This window comes from Chionomys nivalis, chromosome 13, assembly GCF_950005125.1.
Source record: "Chionomys nivalis chromosome 13, mChiNiv1.1, whole genome shotgun sequence".
NCBI classification, from domain to species: domain Eukaryota; kingdom Metazoa; phylum Chordata; class Mammalia; order Rodentia; family Cricetidae; genus Chionomys; species Chionomys nivalis.
Window position 1 is genome coordinate 41,106,751 of NC_080098.1, and position 18,169 is coordinate 41,124,919.

At 39.9% G+C, this 18,169-nt stretch overlaps 1 protein-coding gene across 1 annotated transcript in view; it reads left to right on the forward strand.

The window, feature by feature from the left end:
* Aoah (acyloxyacyl hydrolase) overlaps positions 1 to 18,169 on the forward strand; it is a 180,208-nt gene that overhangs the window by 23,626 nt on the left and 138,413 nt on the right. Inside the window, exon 3 of the mRNA XM_057787663.1 lies at positions 16,849 to 16,915. Coding sequence (XP_057643646.1) covers positions 16,849 to 16,915 — 67 coding nt within the window. The remainder of the gene's footprint in view (positions 1 to 16,848; positions 16,916 to 18,169) is intronic.

Below are 18,169 nucleotides of genomic sequence, written 5' to 3' on the forward strand. Positions count from 1 at the left end.
GTAGAGACAGGAAGATCACTGGAGCATGCTGGCTGCCAGTCTGGCATCAAGACTGGTGGAAAACCCTGCCTCAAAGGAATAAAATGGAGAGCAATAGAGCAGGACACCAGGTGTCTTCCTTTGGCTTCCAGTCATGTGCATGGATGTGTGTCCCAGTGTACACACACACACATGTACACACACACATATACACACACACATGTACACACACATGTGCACACACACGTACATACACACAAACACATACATACACTCCAATAATTCCTTGGTATACAAGTTCTTTCCATGAAACTCCTAATGCTAAAAAGTCTAATGTGGGGCTAGAAAGATGGCTCAGCAGTTAAGAACACTTGCTGATCTTGCAGAGGATCCAAGTTTGGTTCTCAGAACCGGTATAGGCAGCTCACAATAGTCTGTAACTCCAATTCCAGGGGCTCTAAGGCCCTCTTCTGACCTCCCTGGACACCAGACTCACACATTGTACACATACATACATGGAAGCAAAACTCTTATACACATAAAATAAAATAAATAAACATTTTTTAAAAGGAAAATAAATAAGAAGTTTATGTGGATCTAGTTTTTTTTTTTTTTTTTTTTTTTTTTTTTTTTTTTTTTTTTTGGTTTTTCGAGACAGGGTTTCTCTGTGGTTTTGGAGCCTGTCCTGGAACTAGCTCTGTAGACCAGGCTGGTCTCGAACTCACAGAGATCCGCCTGCCTCTGCCTCCCAAGTGCTGGGAGACAGAAATGGACAAATGAGGCCACCTCATCTTAGCATTTTTGCTTCCAAAACTGAGAGCTGAGTGAGGATCTTTCTCCATGAAGTACATACCCCACACATTGGTTATAGTGACATATTTCGCATCTCTGGGCTAAAAAGGAAAACATTACTACCATTTTCCAAAGGAGGACTTTGTAGGGGGTCACAGTTATCACTAAGCCTGCCTTGCCACTTGCTCCTTCCATGCAACAGTCTCAGTGTCATATGGACCATTTGCATCTTGAGTTTCCTTTTTCTTTTTCCAGGGAAGTTATGTTGCCCAAAGGACAGAGAGGGGACGCCTACTGATTGGGAACCTGGTCTGGCACAGGGGAAGCAGAGCAGACAACAGGGCTTCTAGGGTGTGTTTCCTACTCAACTGGGGAAACTCCAGTGATTGAAAAAGGTGCTGGGGGTCTTTTTTGATATTATAGGAAATTTGGGGCTTTGGTATGGAAACCAGTATGATGTTCAGCTCAAATGGTCACACCACTTGACAGACTTAAAGACGGTTGTGACATTCTATTCTGATTCAGTGACTGTGAAAAACCTGCGCAGAATGTATGGAACAATGAAAAGACTATCTCCTAGCTAAGATTTCTCTTAGAAAACATAATATGCCCAGCCCATAGTATCTCCTTGGATCTAATACTGGCTTCTGCGTGATAATCCAGAAGCAGGAGGAATAGACGAAGATGAAATTATGCATGTAAACACACATTTATTAAAAATGATTTCTAAGTATTCTCTTTGCCCCTAAAGCTAAACAAACACAATATCCCTTGCCTTAGCGGACACAGCCTGTGAGCTGCACTCTAGAGAATGATGTCTGGGTAGATTTCAGCCTTCAATACTCGAACAAACTAATGTTTCAAACAGGGCAATGTCTTTTCTGGCCTTCACTTCCACCTGAGCTTTCACATATGGTTCTCATTAGTAAACACTTTAGAATAATCTCAGAATCATCAATGGGGAAATGGTATGGAGTCATTGTGGTTAGCAGTCAACAAAATCACATGTTCTGAGTGTCATACCAGAACGTCACTTCCCTGGTCGCCCATTCAGAAATCCTATCTCCATTAAATATGATAGTTTAAGAATTCATCTAGCCTTAAAGAGAGCAAAGCAGCGTATGCATCCTGGAATATGAAGCCACAGAGCTAGTTAATGTGGTTAACTGTTGTCTGTGCTTCAAGGTACTCATTAACAGTTAGTGGTTAACAATACCTGCTCTGCTTGAGGTAGGTAGGGTATGAAATAAAATGCCCTCAGCAGATTGAAATGAACATTATGAACAGCATTGGCCTCTGGAGTAAAAAATCTGTAGTTTCAGCTGAATTGTTGACTACTGCTGTGGTCTTGGGCTCTCTCATCCTTGGTGTTCCTGATTACAAAGAAAATGCAGGTAAAGACACCCACCAGGTCAGAAGAGTCCAGAAAGGAAGGAAGTGAGAGCCGACTTCCATGACTTGTGTATGGGAATGGCTGAGGTTTCAATTGCAAATACACATGTGCTAGCCGCATGCCCGAGGGCTGCCCAGTGATCCTTTGCAAACTATTCTCTGTGCTCTGGAATGGCTGTGTTTTCTCTTATTGACAGGATATTCTATTCCAGTCTTCACTCCCTAGATCTGCAGGGATATTCTTGCACCTGTAGATCACAAGCATGATCTAACAGTAAAGGTTCTGCTTCAGATCTTCTTCAGAGCAGGGAATGTAGGTCTGTGATAGAAAAACTTGCCTAGCATGCACAGAGCCCTGGATTTGGGTTTCAATAAAACACACAGTGTACACACACATGCACGCACGCACACCTACCTCACAGCATTTACCTAAAGCCTCCTCCATTATCTGGCAGTACTAAAACAAAACAATACAGACTATAATGAATAGAAATGTACTTATCCTGGTGTCCTAGATGCCCAAAGTCCAAGTGCATGAGTCAAATGTCATACTTCCTGCTGTGTCATCCCATAATATGACATTAATCCATCTCCAGGAGCAATAATCTCTGATTAGGCTCTAGATCCCAACATTATGGTACAAGAAGTCACAGAACCTATAAGGATGCATTAGAACCACAGTTTCCTGTCAAAACTTCTAGGCCTAGGCTGGTCACCACTTGGGTTGCAATAACACCTGAAGTACCATCTCATCATAGCCCTCTGGGTACCGCTATCTCTTTACCAGAGGTTTTGCATATTTCTGCTCCATATTCTCCCATGCTGAGTGTATAATTTATCTCTGGGAGGAGCCTTTCTTTTCTCACATCCACCACAGCTCCAGGGCCCTCCTGAATCAGCATCGAGGAGTCCAGGTGAAGAAAGAGATTCCTCAGAAGGGGCTGCTCTGAATGAGAGCTGTGCAGTCATTCACTTTGAGTGGAGCAAAACAATCATAGAAACATATTCACAGTGCTTCTCGTCAAACCCAAGGAAGATGGGTTTTCTCTGCCTCTCAGCCAGTAATGCAAGTTAATCAAAGAACACAGTAATGTTGCTTTTTAAATTGCTGTGCTCCAGGCTAAGCTACTTCAACATTAGCATGACTTTAAACAGACTTTAAACATTTCCAAACCGCCTTCCACCTCACTTAATTATGACCCTCTCTTAAAAACGTCCTTAAGCCATGCGATGCTACAGTGAAGCCAACCAACCAACATGACCACAGTTTCTTTTATTTATTTTTATTCTTTTACTTTTGTTTTTTTGAGGCAGTGTTTTTCTATGTAGCTCTGTCTGCTCTGGAATTTGTGAAGTGGAAGAGGCTAGCCTCAAATCCAGAGACCCACCTGCCTCTGCCTCCTGAGCACTGGGATTAAAGGTGTGCACCACAATGACTGGCTTGGCCACCTTTTCAGATAAAGAAGACATAGGAAGTGTTCTCCTGTGCCCATGTGTTGTAGAGTACTTCCCACTTTCTCTTCTATCAGATTCAGTGTGTTTGGACTGATATTGAGGTCTTTAATCCATTTGGACTTGAGTTTTGTGCATGGTGATATATATGGATCTATTTTCATTCTTCTACAGATTGACTTCCAGTTTTGCCAGCACAATTTGTTGAAGATGCTCTCTTTTTTCCATTGTATACTTTTAGCTCCTTTATCGAAAATCAGGTGTTCATAGGTTTGTGGGCTAAAGTCAGGGTCTTCTATTCTATTCCATTGGTCGACTTCTCTGTTTTTATGCCAGTACCAAGCCGTTTTCAGTACTGTAGCTCTGTAATAGAGTTTGAAGTCAGGGATGGTAATGCCTCCAGACAATCCTTTATTGTATAAGATTGTTTTGGCTATCCTGGGTTTTTTGTTTTTCCATATAAAGTTGATTATTGTCTTCTCCAGATCTGTGAAGAATTTTGATGGGATTTTGATGGGGATTGCGTTGAATCTATAGATTGCTTTTGGTAGAATTGCCATTTTTACTATGTTGATCCTCCCAATCCAAGAGCAAGGGAGGTCCTTCCATTTTCTGGTGTCCTCTTCAATTTCTTTCTTCAAAGACTTAAAGTTCTTGCCAAATAGATCTTTCACTTCCTTGGTCAGAGTTACCCCAAGATATTTTATGCTATTTGTGGCTATCGTGAAAGGTGATGCTTCTCTGATTTCCCTCTCTGCTTCCTTATCCTTAGTGTATAGGAAGGCAACTGATTTTTTGGAGTTGATTTTGTATCCTGCCACATTACCAAAGGTGTTTATCAGCTGTAGGAGTTCTTTGGTAGAGTTTTTGGGGTCGGTTATGTATACTATCATATCATCTGCAAATAATGAAAGCTTAACTTCTTCCTTTCCAATACGGATCCCCTTGATCCCCTTATGTTGTCTTATTGCTATTGCTAGAACTTCAAGCACTATATTGAAGAGGTATGGAGAGAGTGGACATCAAAAAAAAAAAAAAAAAAAAAAAAAAAAAAAAAAAAAAAAAAAAAAAAAAAGAAGACAAAGTCTGTGGAAGAGAAGGCACTTCCCTGAGGTCTGAGTTCAGTGAGCTGATGCTGGAATCCACGTCTCTTGAGTTAGGTGACATCTGAGTATCTTAACACTCTCCGCAATAGTAACCCTCAATAGGAGGACCATGGACAGGGAGGACAGCAGAGTTTGACCATTTTATTGGTTTAAAATCCACATGTATCACAAGTCACTGGTTAAAAATGGAACCACAGTGGCTTTCCGTATGTTCAGTGATGTCATCTATCACCATTGTTTCAAGTGTTTTCATTACACCGGTGTTTTAGTTATTGTTCAATTGCTGTGAAGAGACATCATGGTCAAGGCAATGCTTATTAAAGACAGTATTTAATGGCTAGCTTACAGTTTCAAAGGTTAGTCCAGCATACAGGAAAGGCACCAGAGCAGTAGCTGTGAGCTCTGCACCCTGATCTACAGTCAGGCAGCAGAAGGGGGAGGGGGAGGAGGCAGGCAGACAGACTGACAGACATACAGAAAGGGCTTGTAATGGACTTTTGAAACCTCAAATTCCTCCCCAATAACATACTTCCTACAAAATAGCCGTGCCTACTCCAACAAGGTCACACCTGCTAATCCTTGTAATCCTTATCAGACTTCCTGGTAATTTAGCAGCAAATATATAAAGCTATAGGAGCCACTCTTGTTCAAACTACCACAAGCTTAAACTATGTGTCCCTTAGCTATTGTGCTCCAATACCCATCCTCCTGACCCCTAAAACCATTCACCTACTTTCTGTCTTTTACATTTATCTGTTATAGATATTTTATATAAACTGAATAATACAAGATTCAGTCTTTTGTGGTCAATGTCCTTTTGATATTTTGACAGTGGCACAGTGGGGTTTTTTTTTTGCATAACTTTAAGCATGTCTTACTTATTAAATTCATATCACTTGCATCAGAGCTTCATTTCTTTTTATATCTGAATAGTATTCCACTGGATACACATCAGCATTGAGGTTTTCAGCCTGTTAATGAGCATTTGAAGGACTGGAATAAACAAGGCTGTTATCAATGGTTGAATATATATTCTCAGTTCTCTCTGGTTTCCATGTTGGAGTAGAATTTCTGGATTCTGGTTAAACTGTCTCAACTCTATGCTAAATAATTTGAGGAACCTTGAGACTATTTACCAGAGAAGCTGCACCATTTCACATTCTACTACTGCTTGAAACTTTTAATTGTTATTCACTCTCAACACTTATCATAACTTTTTATTTAGCGCTAAGTAGGAGGGAGCTGTATCTCACTCAGGTTTGGATATAGACAAGCATATTTTCCCCTTGAAGCATTTGTTGCATATATTTGTGTATTACTAGAAAACTGCATATTCATATGCTTGCCGTATTTTTAATTGTACTGTTTGTAATGGTTTAAATGAACTGCTGTGGTTCCCCCAAGGGGTGCAGCAGCAGAAACGCTGCAGTTCCCTGAGTGGCATCAATCTGCAGAGGGCCACAAGGCCACAGCAGGCAATGCTGCAGGTCCCTGAGTGGTGGCAGTGGGCAGCAGGTCCTGAGACCACTGTGGTCCACAAAGGCAGCTAGGTCCTAGGAAGGAAGCTGTATGGCTGGTGAGAGACCGAGATGGATATGCATGCCATGCAGAGTGAAGTTAGATATTTATTTGGTGGGTTGTGGAAGGGAAGGGGAGAAGGGGGAAGAGCAGAGAAAGGAGAGAGAGAGAAAGAGAGAGAAAGAGAGAGAGAGAGAGAGAGAGAGAGAGAGAGAGAGAGGAAGAGAGAGAGATGGGGCAGGGGGGAAGAGCACAGAGAGAGACAGAAAAAGAAGGGATTCAGACTAGAAGCTGAAGATCAGCTTGTTTTGATGGAAAGGGGAGGGAGTGGACATGGCTTGTCTCTTAAAGAAACAGGACAGATCATTACACTATTTATCTTTATTATCAAATTACATATTAAATATTCATCCAGAAACTTCCATTCCATTTTATTCAGCTCACCTACCCATTCTTGATTATTCTTAAATTGTTCATTAAACAAAATTAGCCTCCAAAGACAGTGCAACAGTGTGTCCATTTATTAGTTTTCAAGTGTATGGATCTCTGATAACAGTTAAATGCAGATCCTTGAGTGTTACCAAACTCCTGTAACTAATACTTGTCATGACATTAGAGTCAACAAGGATAAGAGAACTTTATCTTTCTTTTTTGTTTCCCAGACAAACATTACTATCAATCAACCTTGGGATCCATCTGAAAAATTTTAAAGCCTTCTGACCATTTCACTCACTTCAGCAAGAGAATGGAGTCAAGGATCCTTTCCCTTTTCTTGATCAGTCTTTCTGTTACTGCCCTAAACTGCTGTTAGCTGGTAATCTGATGGATGTCAGCTCTAAACCCTGCTAAGACATCGAAGAACCTGGAGAGGAAGAGAGGCTTGTCACACAGACCCTGGGTCATTGGAGAAGCTTTCAAGGACAGAATCTTTCCTTCTTTCATGTACAGAGAAAGAACTAGGTTTGAAAATGGACACTTGTAACTCTTGCAACCAGGAAGTCAGGATGCACACGTGGGGAGAAGAGCAAAGCCTCTGAAGGCATGGAAGAGGCATTTAGTTGGCAGAACAGACAGATAAGAATTGAGTGAGGTTGTGCTGACAAAGAGTTTCCACTGTAAGAAGCAATAAATCAAAGTACTGGGACTAATTAAATTAGCTGTTCATTGTCCAGGGAATGAATTCTCTGAGGACTGCTTTAGGGGGATCATTCTCACAGTTCCTGGGAGTTTCTGATTCTCTTACAATGTACCTAGAGAATGAATAATTTTGTCTGATTTAAAATTTCCCCAAAATAGCCACCATGACTCCAAGATAAGGCATTCTCAGAGTGGGAGAAATTGGTTATAGACTCCTTGCATCTGGGTGAACTTATGTATTTTGTTTATCTAAAACAGAGAATTGTAGGCTCCTTCAACCCAAAAGAGCCCATGATTATCCACCTACAAGCTGTCAGGTTTTGGAATATTGTTATGCCCAGATCACAGAGTCCCCCCCAAAACCAACTAGAGACCAAGTCCTGTATGTAAACACAAAGAACCTTTATTCTTACTAAAACTACCTGGCACGAGAGAGAAGGAAATATGGAACATGCTACAAACCTACGTAGGAATTTATTAGTGGGGGCGTTACAGGACTGGGGAATCCGTGTGCAGAGAGAGAGAGAGAGAGAGAGGGCGCATCCAGCTTTTTAAAAGCTACCTAGCACATGTGCACAGGGGTTTGGTGTGACTATGTCATACACCGATGACGCAGATGATGGGCTCACGCCTGCACACAAGAATTTAGCTGAGTCATTGTGGATGTAACCACGCATGAGCACACATGGATCATGCAGGGCCCTTTAACATTCAGGCACCTCTGCACGTTCATGGCTCCAGAACCCAGAAGTATCAGCCTTATGTGGCTGAAATCATTACACTTACACAAGTATGCAAACTCACACTCTCTGTGTGTCCAGCATATTGGAATGATCTGTGAGCTCCAAGCTCAGCTGGAGTCGGGTTTTTATAGTAGCAAAGGTAGGTAGGTGTAAGGGATTTTTAAGGTTCAGGACTCGGGACTGGCTGACATTTGTCTAGGTGTGTCCTGGTGAAAAGCGATGGGTGTGTGCTGGCAGGTGATCCTAATTACAATGGTTGGAACCTTAGGAATCTCCTTTGGATGGTCTGTTCCAGGGCAGAGTCAGTTTAGGGCTTTTCCTGGAACCTGGTGCAGCCTGGGTCTCATGTGCAGCCAGGCTGCCCTGGGTCCTGCAGTATCATTTGTCAAATTTCCTCACTGAAATTGTCTTGGCACACTAATGCCTTGACCATAATTGTGTTCAGGGTTTCCAGTCTTTAATTCTATTTCATTGGCCCACACGGCTTTCATTCTAATACAACATTATTTTTGCTACTGTAGCTTTGTAGGTTTCAAATTGGGAAGTCTGAGTCTTTTCGTTTTTCTTTTAAAGATTAAAAAAAAACCTACTCTGGTTCATATGGTGGTTAGAATCAGTTGATAAATTTCTGCAGATGAATTAGTATTATTTTGGAAATGAACTAGGATTATTGAAGTTGTTGATCGGATTAAGAAATATTGCCATATTAGTACCATTACTAATTGCTCCATCAACAAGGTATGTGTTTTTGTTTATTTTGGTTTTATTTAACTTCCTTTAATAATATTATTTTAAAGAATATATTAGCATGCTTTTAAGAAAGTGTCTCATACAGTGGCCCAGGTATCCTGGAATTCACTGTGTAGCACAGATTAACCTCAAAATTGTAGTAATCCTCCTGCCTCAGGCTTGCAAGTGCTGGAACTACAGGTGTAAACTCTACATCAAACTCTTTCGTATTTTTTGTCGATTTTATTTTTTTATTTTGTCAAATTTATTTCTAAGTATTTAATTCTTTTTGATGCTACCATAAACAAAACAGCTTTCTTAATTTCATTCTTATTTCCTCAATTCTTCATTTTGCATTATTGATTGTGTATCATGTAACGTCATTACATTAATTTGTTAGTTCTCATAGTTTATTGATAGATTCCTTAGAATTTACTACCTACTTGTTGATAACAACTGTATAATAGTTTCTTTTGTTCTTTTTAATCTGAATACTTTGTATTTATTTTGGTTGACTAACCCTTCTGGCTAGAATGTCCAATGTAATATTGAGTAGAAACAGTGATGCAGACATTCCTGTTTTTCCTTTATCTTATACAGAAAGTATTCTGGCTTTTGTCATTAAATAACATGTTAGTAGGAGAGTTTTGTAACTAGCCTTTACCAAATTAAGACTTCCCCTCTTATTATTAGCTAGGTTTTGGTAAGGTTCTTTTACAGGAGGTTGGGGAAGTGGTATTATGCAGAAGTCTACTGTTCTGTCAAATATTTTCTGCTTGTATTAGATGATCAAATGAGCTCTGTCCTTTATTGATGTAGTGTAATATGATAGTTGATATTAAATGTTACACCTGGCATTCTTGGGACAAATCTTACTTGGTGAAGGTACAGCATTTTTTCCTATATTGCTGGGTTTGATTTGCATTGTTTTGTTGAAGATCTTTGGAGTTATATTTATAAAAGATTTAGGATATATTTTTTGAAGGGATGCATTTTGATACTAATTCCCAACCCTTCTGTGTTTTGCAAGAGATCTGATGAATTGGTAGAATTTACTAGTAGAGCTTTCTCATCCTTTTAGAGTTTTCTTTGGAAGAATCTTAGATTACTGTATCAGTTTATTTATGTGCTATTTGTCTATTTCTTCTCAAGTCCAATTTAGCATTTTATGTCTTTCTGGAGGTCTTCCTACTGCATCTACATTTTTTTGCTTTGCTGTCATGTGTCTACTTGCAGTGCTCCAGTACAGTTCTCTACTTCATTAAGCTCTGCATCCGTGAGGAATTTGGTTCTAAATGCCCACTTCAAAAGCACAGCCTTGTTGTAAAACACAAAGCAGCATTAATAAATATTTATTTTGATAGAAAAGAATTAGCCTTATTTAGCATGAAAATTGACATACTAGGACATTGTCTTACTTAGGATTTTATTACTCTCAAGAGACACCATGACTATGGCAACTCTTTTAAAGGAAAACATTTAATATAGGCTGAATCACAATTCCCAGGTTTAGTCCATTATCATCATGGTGGGGGGGAAACATGTTACTACACAGGCAGACGTGGTACTGGAGAAATAGCTGAGAGTTCTACATCCAGATCAGCAGACAGCAGAAAGAGGGAGACACTGGGCCTAAGTTGAGCATCTGAAACCTCAGACCCCATCACCAATGACACACTTCCTCCAAAAAGGCCACACCTACTAATAATACCACTCTTTATGGGCCTTTGGGAGCCTTTTCCCCAAGCCACCACACCACTTTTATTCTGTTGTGACTTCACCATCCCAGCTAGACCCAGGTCCCCTAGTTTGAGATCCAGTTTGGCAAGATAAACTTTTCTGCCAGGGTTCCATTTCTTCCAAGGACAGCAACCCTGTCTATAGATCTAAGTTTAGCTACTAGGGTTCCACTGTAGGGCCACAAGGCAGAGAAATGGAGTTAACACGTTACGTGGTGAGATGGACCCATGTGTTTCCAGAAGGCAGGAGGAGTTTCTATTGCTGCCATTAACCAATATGTGCAGAACAATGCAGGAAGAAAGGATTGATTTAATTTACTGTTCCACATCACAGCTAATCCACAAAGGAAGTCATGGCAGCAATTCACTTTAGGAACCTGGAGTCAGGAACTGAAGCAGAAGCCATGGAGTAACATTGCTTATTGCCTTGCTTCCCATGGTTTCCTCAGCCTGCTTTCTTATATACCACAAGAACACCCGCTCAAGGGTGGTACCACCCACAATAGTCTGTACTCTTACACATTGTGATGGTTTGCATAATAATATCCCCACAAGCTAATAGGGAGTGACATTATTAGGAGGTGCAGCCTTGTTGGAGTAGGTGTGGCTTTCTTGGAGGAGGTAGGGAGCAGGCTTTGAGGTCTCAAATGCTCAAGCCAAGTCTAGTGTGATATTTACTTCCATCTTCCTGTTGATCCAGATATGATATTCTCAGCTACTTCTCTAGTACCACACGTCTGCCTACATGCCACCATGATAACAGACTAATCCTCTGAAACTGTAAGCCAGCCCCAATTAAATGATTTCCTTTATAAGAGATGCCATGGTCATGGTGTCTCTTCCCAGCAATAAAACCCAAACTGACACACATACATCAAACATTAATTGAGATAATGTGCTACAGGAGTCCATAAAGGCAAATATGATGGAGGCATTTTCTCAGTTGTGGGTCCCTCCTGTAAAATGATTCTAATGTGTTAAGTTGCTTAAAAAAAAAAAAACAGCCAGCACAGAGGATATCTTCTTAATAGGCATGTGTATGCATTGTCTGTGTGCTTAGACTTGATTCTATTCAGCAGCACCTTCTCATTCAAGACCAACCTGATCTACAAGAGCTAGTTCCAGGACAGACTGGGAAACCCTGTCTTGAAAAACCAGAAGAAGAAAGAAGAGCTGAACTCTTCCCTCAAATGAGTAACAAAAGGAATACAAGCCATGATTCTTTTTTAACTCTAAAAGATATCTTTTAAAATTTTTCTTTAGTTTTTTCATACAGTACATTTTGATCTTCTTATTTCTTCTTTCCCAACTCTTCACAGATTCTTGCTGCTTTACTACCCATGCAATTACATGTTCTTTCTCAAAACAAAACAAAACAAAATAGTTAAAACTACAAAACAGTTCAAAAAAGAAAATTAAGACAAACTTATAAAAAGAAAATCTATATGATTTTTTTAAAAATGACAAAACAAAATGTGCACATACACACTCATAGGTACACACAAACACACAGCATACACACACACACACACACACACACACAATGTAATGTCTGTTTTGTATTGAGAAACTCTTTCTGGTTAAACTTTCCAGTAGTTAAACTGCCCAGTGAAACGGAGGAAATTGATATTCCTTTTCCCAGCAGGTATCAATTGCAAATAGCTTTTTGGTTAAGGTTGAGACTTTGTTTCTACTTCCCCTTCTCCTTGTTGTGATTTGGTCTGTCTTGAATCTGTACAGGCCTGTGTACTTTCACAATCTCTGCATGTTCCTATGTATATCAGTCCTGTTGTCCCTGGAAGACGGTTTCCTCAGACACACCCACCACTTCTGGCTCTTACAATCTTTCTGCCATCTCATAGATGAGGGGAGGAGTTTGAGAAAAACATCTCATTTAGGGTTGAGTGTTCCAAGTTCTCTCACTCTGCATGTTGTCAAGTTGTGGGTCTCTGAGTTAATTCCCATCTATTGCAAGAAGTTTCATTCATGAGTATTGAGTGGTGCTCTGATGTGGGAGGTGCGTCTGTATATGTGTTGCTTTTATTGGTTAATGAATAAAGCTGCCTTGGCTTACAGCAGGGCAGAACAAAGCCAGACCGATATATAGAGATATATAGAGAAAGTAGGCAGAGTCAAAGAGATGCCATGTAGCCACCAGAGGACAAGACATCCCCGCACGCCTGTGCAGGTACACCACAAGCCTCATGGTAAAATACGGAATAATAAAAATGGGTTAATTTAAGATGTAAAAATTAGTTAGAAATACACTTAAGATATTGGCCAAACAGTATTGCAATTAATACAGTTTCTGTGTATTTTGGGTCTGGGCAGTCAGGAAATAAATGAGCAGCCTCTGCCAACCGTGCTCTACTCAATGTGTATAGCAATAAGTCACTAGGTGTCTTTTTATTTCTACATTTATTTAGCACAATAGTAATGCTGGCTTCCCCCACGCCTATGCTCTATGTAATGTTGGCTTCATCTACCATGTAGTGGTTTTATGTTATGGAATGGGCCTTAAATCCAGTTTTTAAAAAGGTGGCTGACTAGTCCCTCAACATTGTGTCATTTGTGTCACATTGCATCAGTGTGTCCTGCAGGCAGGTTTCTTCACTGAGATAAATTGATTACTTTTTTCCTCTTTTCCTACACCAAAGTAAGAGTTAAGTTTTTCATTGGGGGCCAGCTCAATTTCTCCATGTTTGATGGCATAGGTGAATTGCTGTTTTACCAATCGAGTCTTACCATCAGGTTATGGAGCATAACCAATAACCTTGGAAATAGCCTGTGGTGTTTGGAGGAGAATCTATGGGACCCCTTTGGCCAACAACTCAACAAAATGTAACTGTCACTGGAAATTTTACTTGGTGGCATAAGATGTTTAGTTGGGGCTCCATCTCCCCTACTATACAGTGACTCCCTTTACCTTCCTTTCAAATATGGAAATAATTTAGGAAGTTTCTGCAATCGTAGATTCCCATGTGACTTTTCAGAAAAGGTTTAATGTTGGTTCCTCTCCATATTTCCTCTTTTGTCCTGCCCTCCATTCACCTTGCCATTTAATCCCCCTAACCTAGTTCCTCCCTCACCTATTTATAGCACAATACTCTGTTACCCTTTCCTTGGAATATCCTCTCCTTCCCCTTGGTCCCTTGCTAGCTACCTAACCTCTGTGATTGTTCAAACTGAAATGCACACATCCAAAGTCTAAAAGCTGACATCCACATATAAAGTAAAATATCCAATATTTATCTTTTGGGGGTTTAAGTTGATCACTCAAGATAATTGTTTCTAGTTCCATCCCTTATCCCAAAATTTCATAAATTAATTTTTCTTAATAGCTGAATAATATATTATTGTGTAAATGTACCACATTTTCACTATCCATTCACCAGTTGATGAACATCTAGACTGTTTCCAATTTCTGGCTATTATGAATAGAGCAACACTGCATATGGGTGAACAGCTATTTCTGTATCAAGATGCAAAGTCTTTTTGGTATATTGCCCCTCTTGGTATATACTTTGGTCTAGCTGGGCTTATGGTATATCAATTTTCAGGTTTTTAAATAACCTCCACACCGATTTCCATAGTGGTTTTGCCAGCTCACATTCCTACCAGCAATGAATAAGTGTTCTTCTTTCCCATCATCCTCATCATCACGAGCTGTCATTTGTTTTATTGATCTTAGCCATTCTGACTAGAACAAGAAGCGATCTCAAAGTGGGTTAAATCTGCCTTTTCTTCATGGCTAAAGATATTGAAGATTTTTTTTTCAATCATTTGTGTTTAAATTTTTGAGAACCCTGTTTAGTTCTATACCCCATTTTTAAACTGAGTTGTTTTCTTGATGTGCAGATTTTAAGTTCTTTGTATTTTCTAGATATTAATCCTCAATCAGATGAGTAATTAGCAAAGATTTTCCCCATTCTGTAAGTTGACACTTTGCTCTAATGTTGTTGTCATTTGGTGTACACAAAGCTTTTAGCTTTACAAGGTTCCACCTTTTAATTGTTGAATTTAATGTCTGTGGTATCAATGTCCTGTTAAGAAAGTTCTTTGCTGGACCAATGAGCCCAAGCCTATCTCCTACTTTCTCTTCCAGCAAGTTCTTATGTTGAGGTCCTAGATCCATCTGGGTGATTTTTGTGTAAGGTGATAGATACATGTAAGATTTCCATTTTTCCACATGCAGCTCCTGTTTTCTTATCATCGTTTGCTGATGGTGCCATCTTTTCTACTATGTGACGTTTTTGCTTATTAAAAATCAGGTTGTATGAGTGTGTGGAATTACATCTTGGTCTTTAATTCAATTCCATTGAGCAATGTGTCTGTTTTTATGCCAATACCAGGCTTTTTTTTTAATTACCATAACTCTACAGTTGGAATTGGGATAGACACCTCCAGGAGTTCTTTTGTTATTCAAGACTGCTTTAGCTATCCTTTGGCTTTTTGTATTTTCATATGAAAGTGAAATTTTTTTTCCTTTAATCTCTTTGAAGAATTGTGCTGGAAATTTTTATGAGAATTGAATTGAATCTGTAGATTGTTTTTGATAGGCTGGCCATTTTCACAATATTATTCCTACCGATCCTACCAAGGAAAGGAGGTATTTCCATCTTCTAGTGTATTCTTCAATTCATTTCTTTAGTATCTTAAAGTTTTTATTATGCAAATTATGTACTTGCTCGGCTCGAGCTATCACAAGACATCTTATTTTCTGAGGCTATTGTAAAAGGTAGTTTCCCTAATTTCTTTCTTGATATGCTTGTCAGTCAAGAAAAGAGATTCCATTTCAGCTAACCATTTGTTGGGTCCATGGGGGTTGTGCAAAGATGGGGACAGATCATCAAAGTCAAATAAACCAGAAGCAAACTTTATTCCAGAAACCAGATTCCAGGAAAAAATAAAAATAAATAAAAATTCTCCATGGGGCACAAAAAGCTTATCAGCTGAGACCACAGCCAGACATGGATTTTGTAAGACTATGGTGAAAGTAGGTTTCTGAAGCCACCTTTTTATACCAGGGGCACCAAGCATTAGGTCTGAACAAAGAATTTTTTACAATCTCGAGGTAAAACTCAGATACACAATGCCGTGCTTTACGATCTTTATTAACAGGGTTTTTCAGTTAAACTAGTGTTTGTACTTAGTCTATTGTCTTCCTTGGTACTTCCAGGCAGTGTTCACTGAAGCCCTGTGCTCTCCCCTTTGATGCTGCCAGTTTCACGTAGCAGGAATAATGCGTAACACAGAGGTCATATATCTATCTTCTAAAAGTTGACTCAGCTCATATCTGTAGTTAATCAAGGATGGCTGGGGTGTTAGGCTCTCGGTTTGCAGAGAGATGCTTCAGCCTTGTAAATAGAGCTATGGGTTGAAACCCATATTAGTAGTTAATCTTTAAGCTGCTGAGAAAGCTACCGACAGTCTGTTCTCATTCTCCTAGGCTTACAACTTTATATTTCTTTATTCCTACATTCTTATTTCTGAAATATATGTTTTTACATTCTTATTCTTGGACTCTTCACCATTCTGATATGTCTTGATGTAAGAAAAGAAAATGAAATCTATAATTTTATAGCAAACCAATGCTCTTCAGGCATCTGCAGAATCTTTAATGGGAAAGATTATTTTTTATGGGTTTGAGTATTTTGCCTGCGTGCATGTCTGTGGACCACTCTGTACCTGATGCTTGAGGAGCCCAGAAGTAGGCATCCGATCCCCTGAATCTGGCACTACACGGGGTTGCGAGTCACAATGTGGATTCTGGGAACTGAACCCAAGTCCTCTGGAAGTGTAACCAGTGCCTTTAACCTCTGAGCCATTGCTCCAACTCCTAGATATGAAAATTTTTTAATTAATTAATTATTAAAGAATTCTGCCTCCTCCCCACCCCCACCTCCCATTTCCCTCCCCCAATCAAGTCCCCCTCCCTCGTCAGCCCTAAGAGCAATCAGGGTTCCCCGCCCTGTGGGAAATCCAAAGACCATCCACCTCCATCCCAGTCTAGTAAGAGGAGCATCCAAACTGCCTAGGCTCCCACAAAGCCAGTACGTGCAGTAGGATCAAAAACCCATTGCCATTGTTCTTGAGTCAGTATGAAATTTTAATAGCCACGGTAACTTTGAAATTACCAGAACTTGAAACTAGTACTTAAATTAATTGTTACTCACTCAGTCTTAATATTATTCATAAACACTGACACCTGTTTTAAACTATGACAATTAAGTACATTCTATTCACCTTTTTTTTTCTTAGAAAAACTCTTCTTGAAAACCACCTGCTATTTCTTGGTTCAGATGTTTGGACCAGACATCATCAGACTGTGAGTATGACATGGGAATCTGACTCAGTTGTTAGCACAGGGCAGAAGGCAGCTTTCTTCTCATTGGAGAAGGGCTGGTCCTGCTCTTCCTGTCACCATTGATAGAGGGAAGCTGACACCAGATTCTGACATCAGATCCTGATGCCGTTATTCCAGCAGAGGCTTCTCTAGAAGCACAGGGTGAAAATCTGACTCCTTTTCTCTCCAAGCACCTTCCATGCAGGATTTACAGGCACCAACAACAAATAACCCTATACTATCCACTGACGTGGTGACTGACCCTGTCTCTGAGCTCTCAGTACTGGCCCTGCTCTCGCCCAGTGGCTTCCACCCCTCTGTTCTCCAGGTTTTCTAACCTATTTCCTCCTAGCCCCTCTATGCTATCATGATCTGTTTGCTTTCTTATTATCTTCCTTCTGTTTTGACCACTCTTTGCAGCACTGGATAAGATGAGTCATATTCTCTGCCCCAGGAAACAGGATTTTCCTTTTTTAATAGAAGCAGGCTTTCAGTCTTCTTCTCCCAGTATGAGAGTCTTGGAGGAATTCCCATTGTTGGGATCCATTTTTTAATAGTCTGATCATCAGATTGGGGGACACAAGTGCTTCTTTAGAATAGTTTAATTCTGCCAGGCTTACATCCATGCTTGGTGGTCTTATGTTTATGACTTAGTTATTTACTCAGTTTCTTTGAGTTATACAACAAGCACCCAGACCCACGCCCACAAACAAACTCTAGGACCATGATGATCAACTGAGTCTAACCTTGTAGTCGCTCCCTTTTATCTTTTACATCCCCATGGACAACCTAGGTTCTGTATTCATCCTTCCCTCCATGTACTTATACCATATATGAATATATATCTCTATATAATTTTATATATATTGCCAGCAAGATGGCTTAGCCAGACCACCCAAGTTCTGGGACCCACGTCTTCTCACCTCCATATCTGTGCCATGACACCCCCTACATGTCATGTACATACATATAATAATAAAAACATATATAGCATGTATTATGTACAGTCTTGCAAAATATATATTTTTAGCTCTCAACATGGTGTCACATTTTATGTAGCATTTCGTCTGTGCCACTGAAGTGTGGACGGTAGCACACTCACTTAGGCCATATGATGCTGAATTGTATCTCTAGGGTATTGCTCACGTGTTCTACAGGTAATGGCCATGCAGGTTTTCCTCTGGATCTCTCCTTGTATATAGTTCTCTTCTCAATATTCCTATAATAAATGTGTGC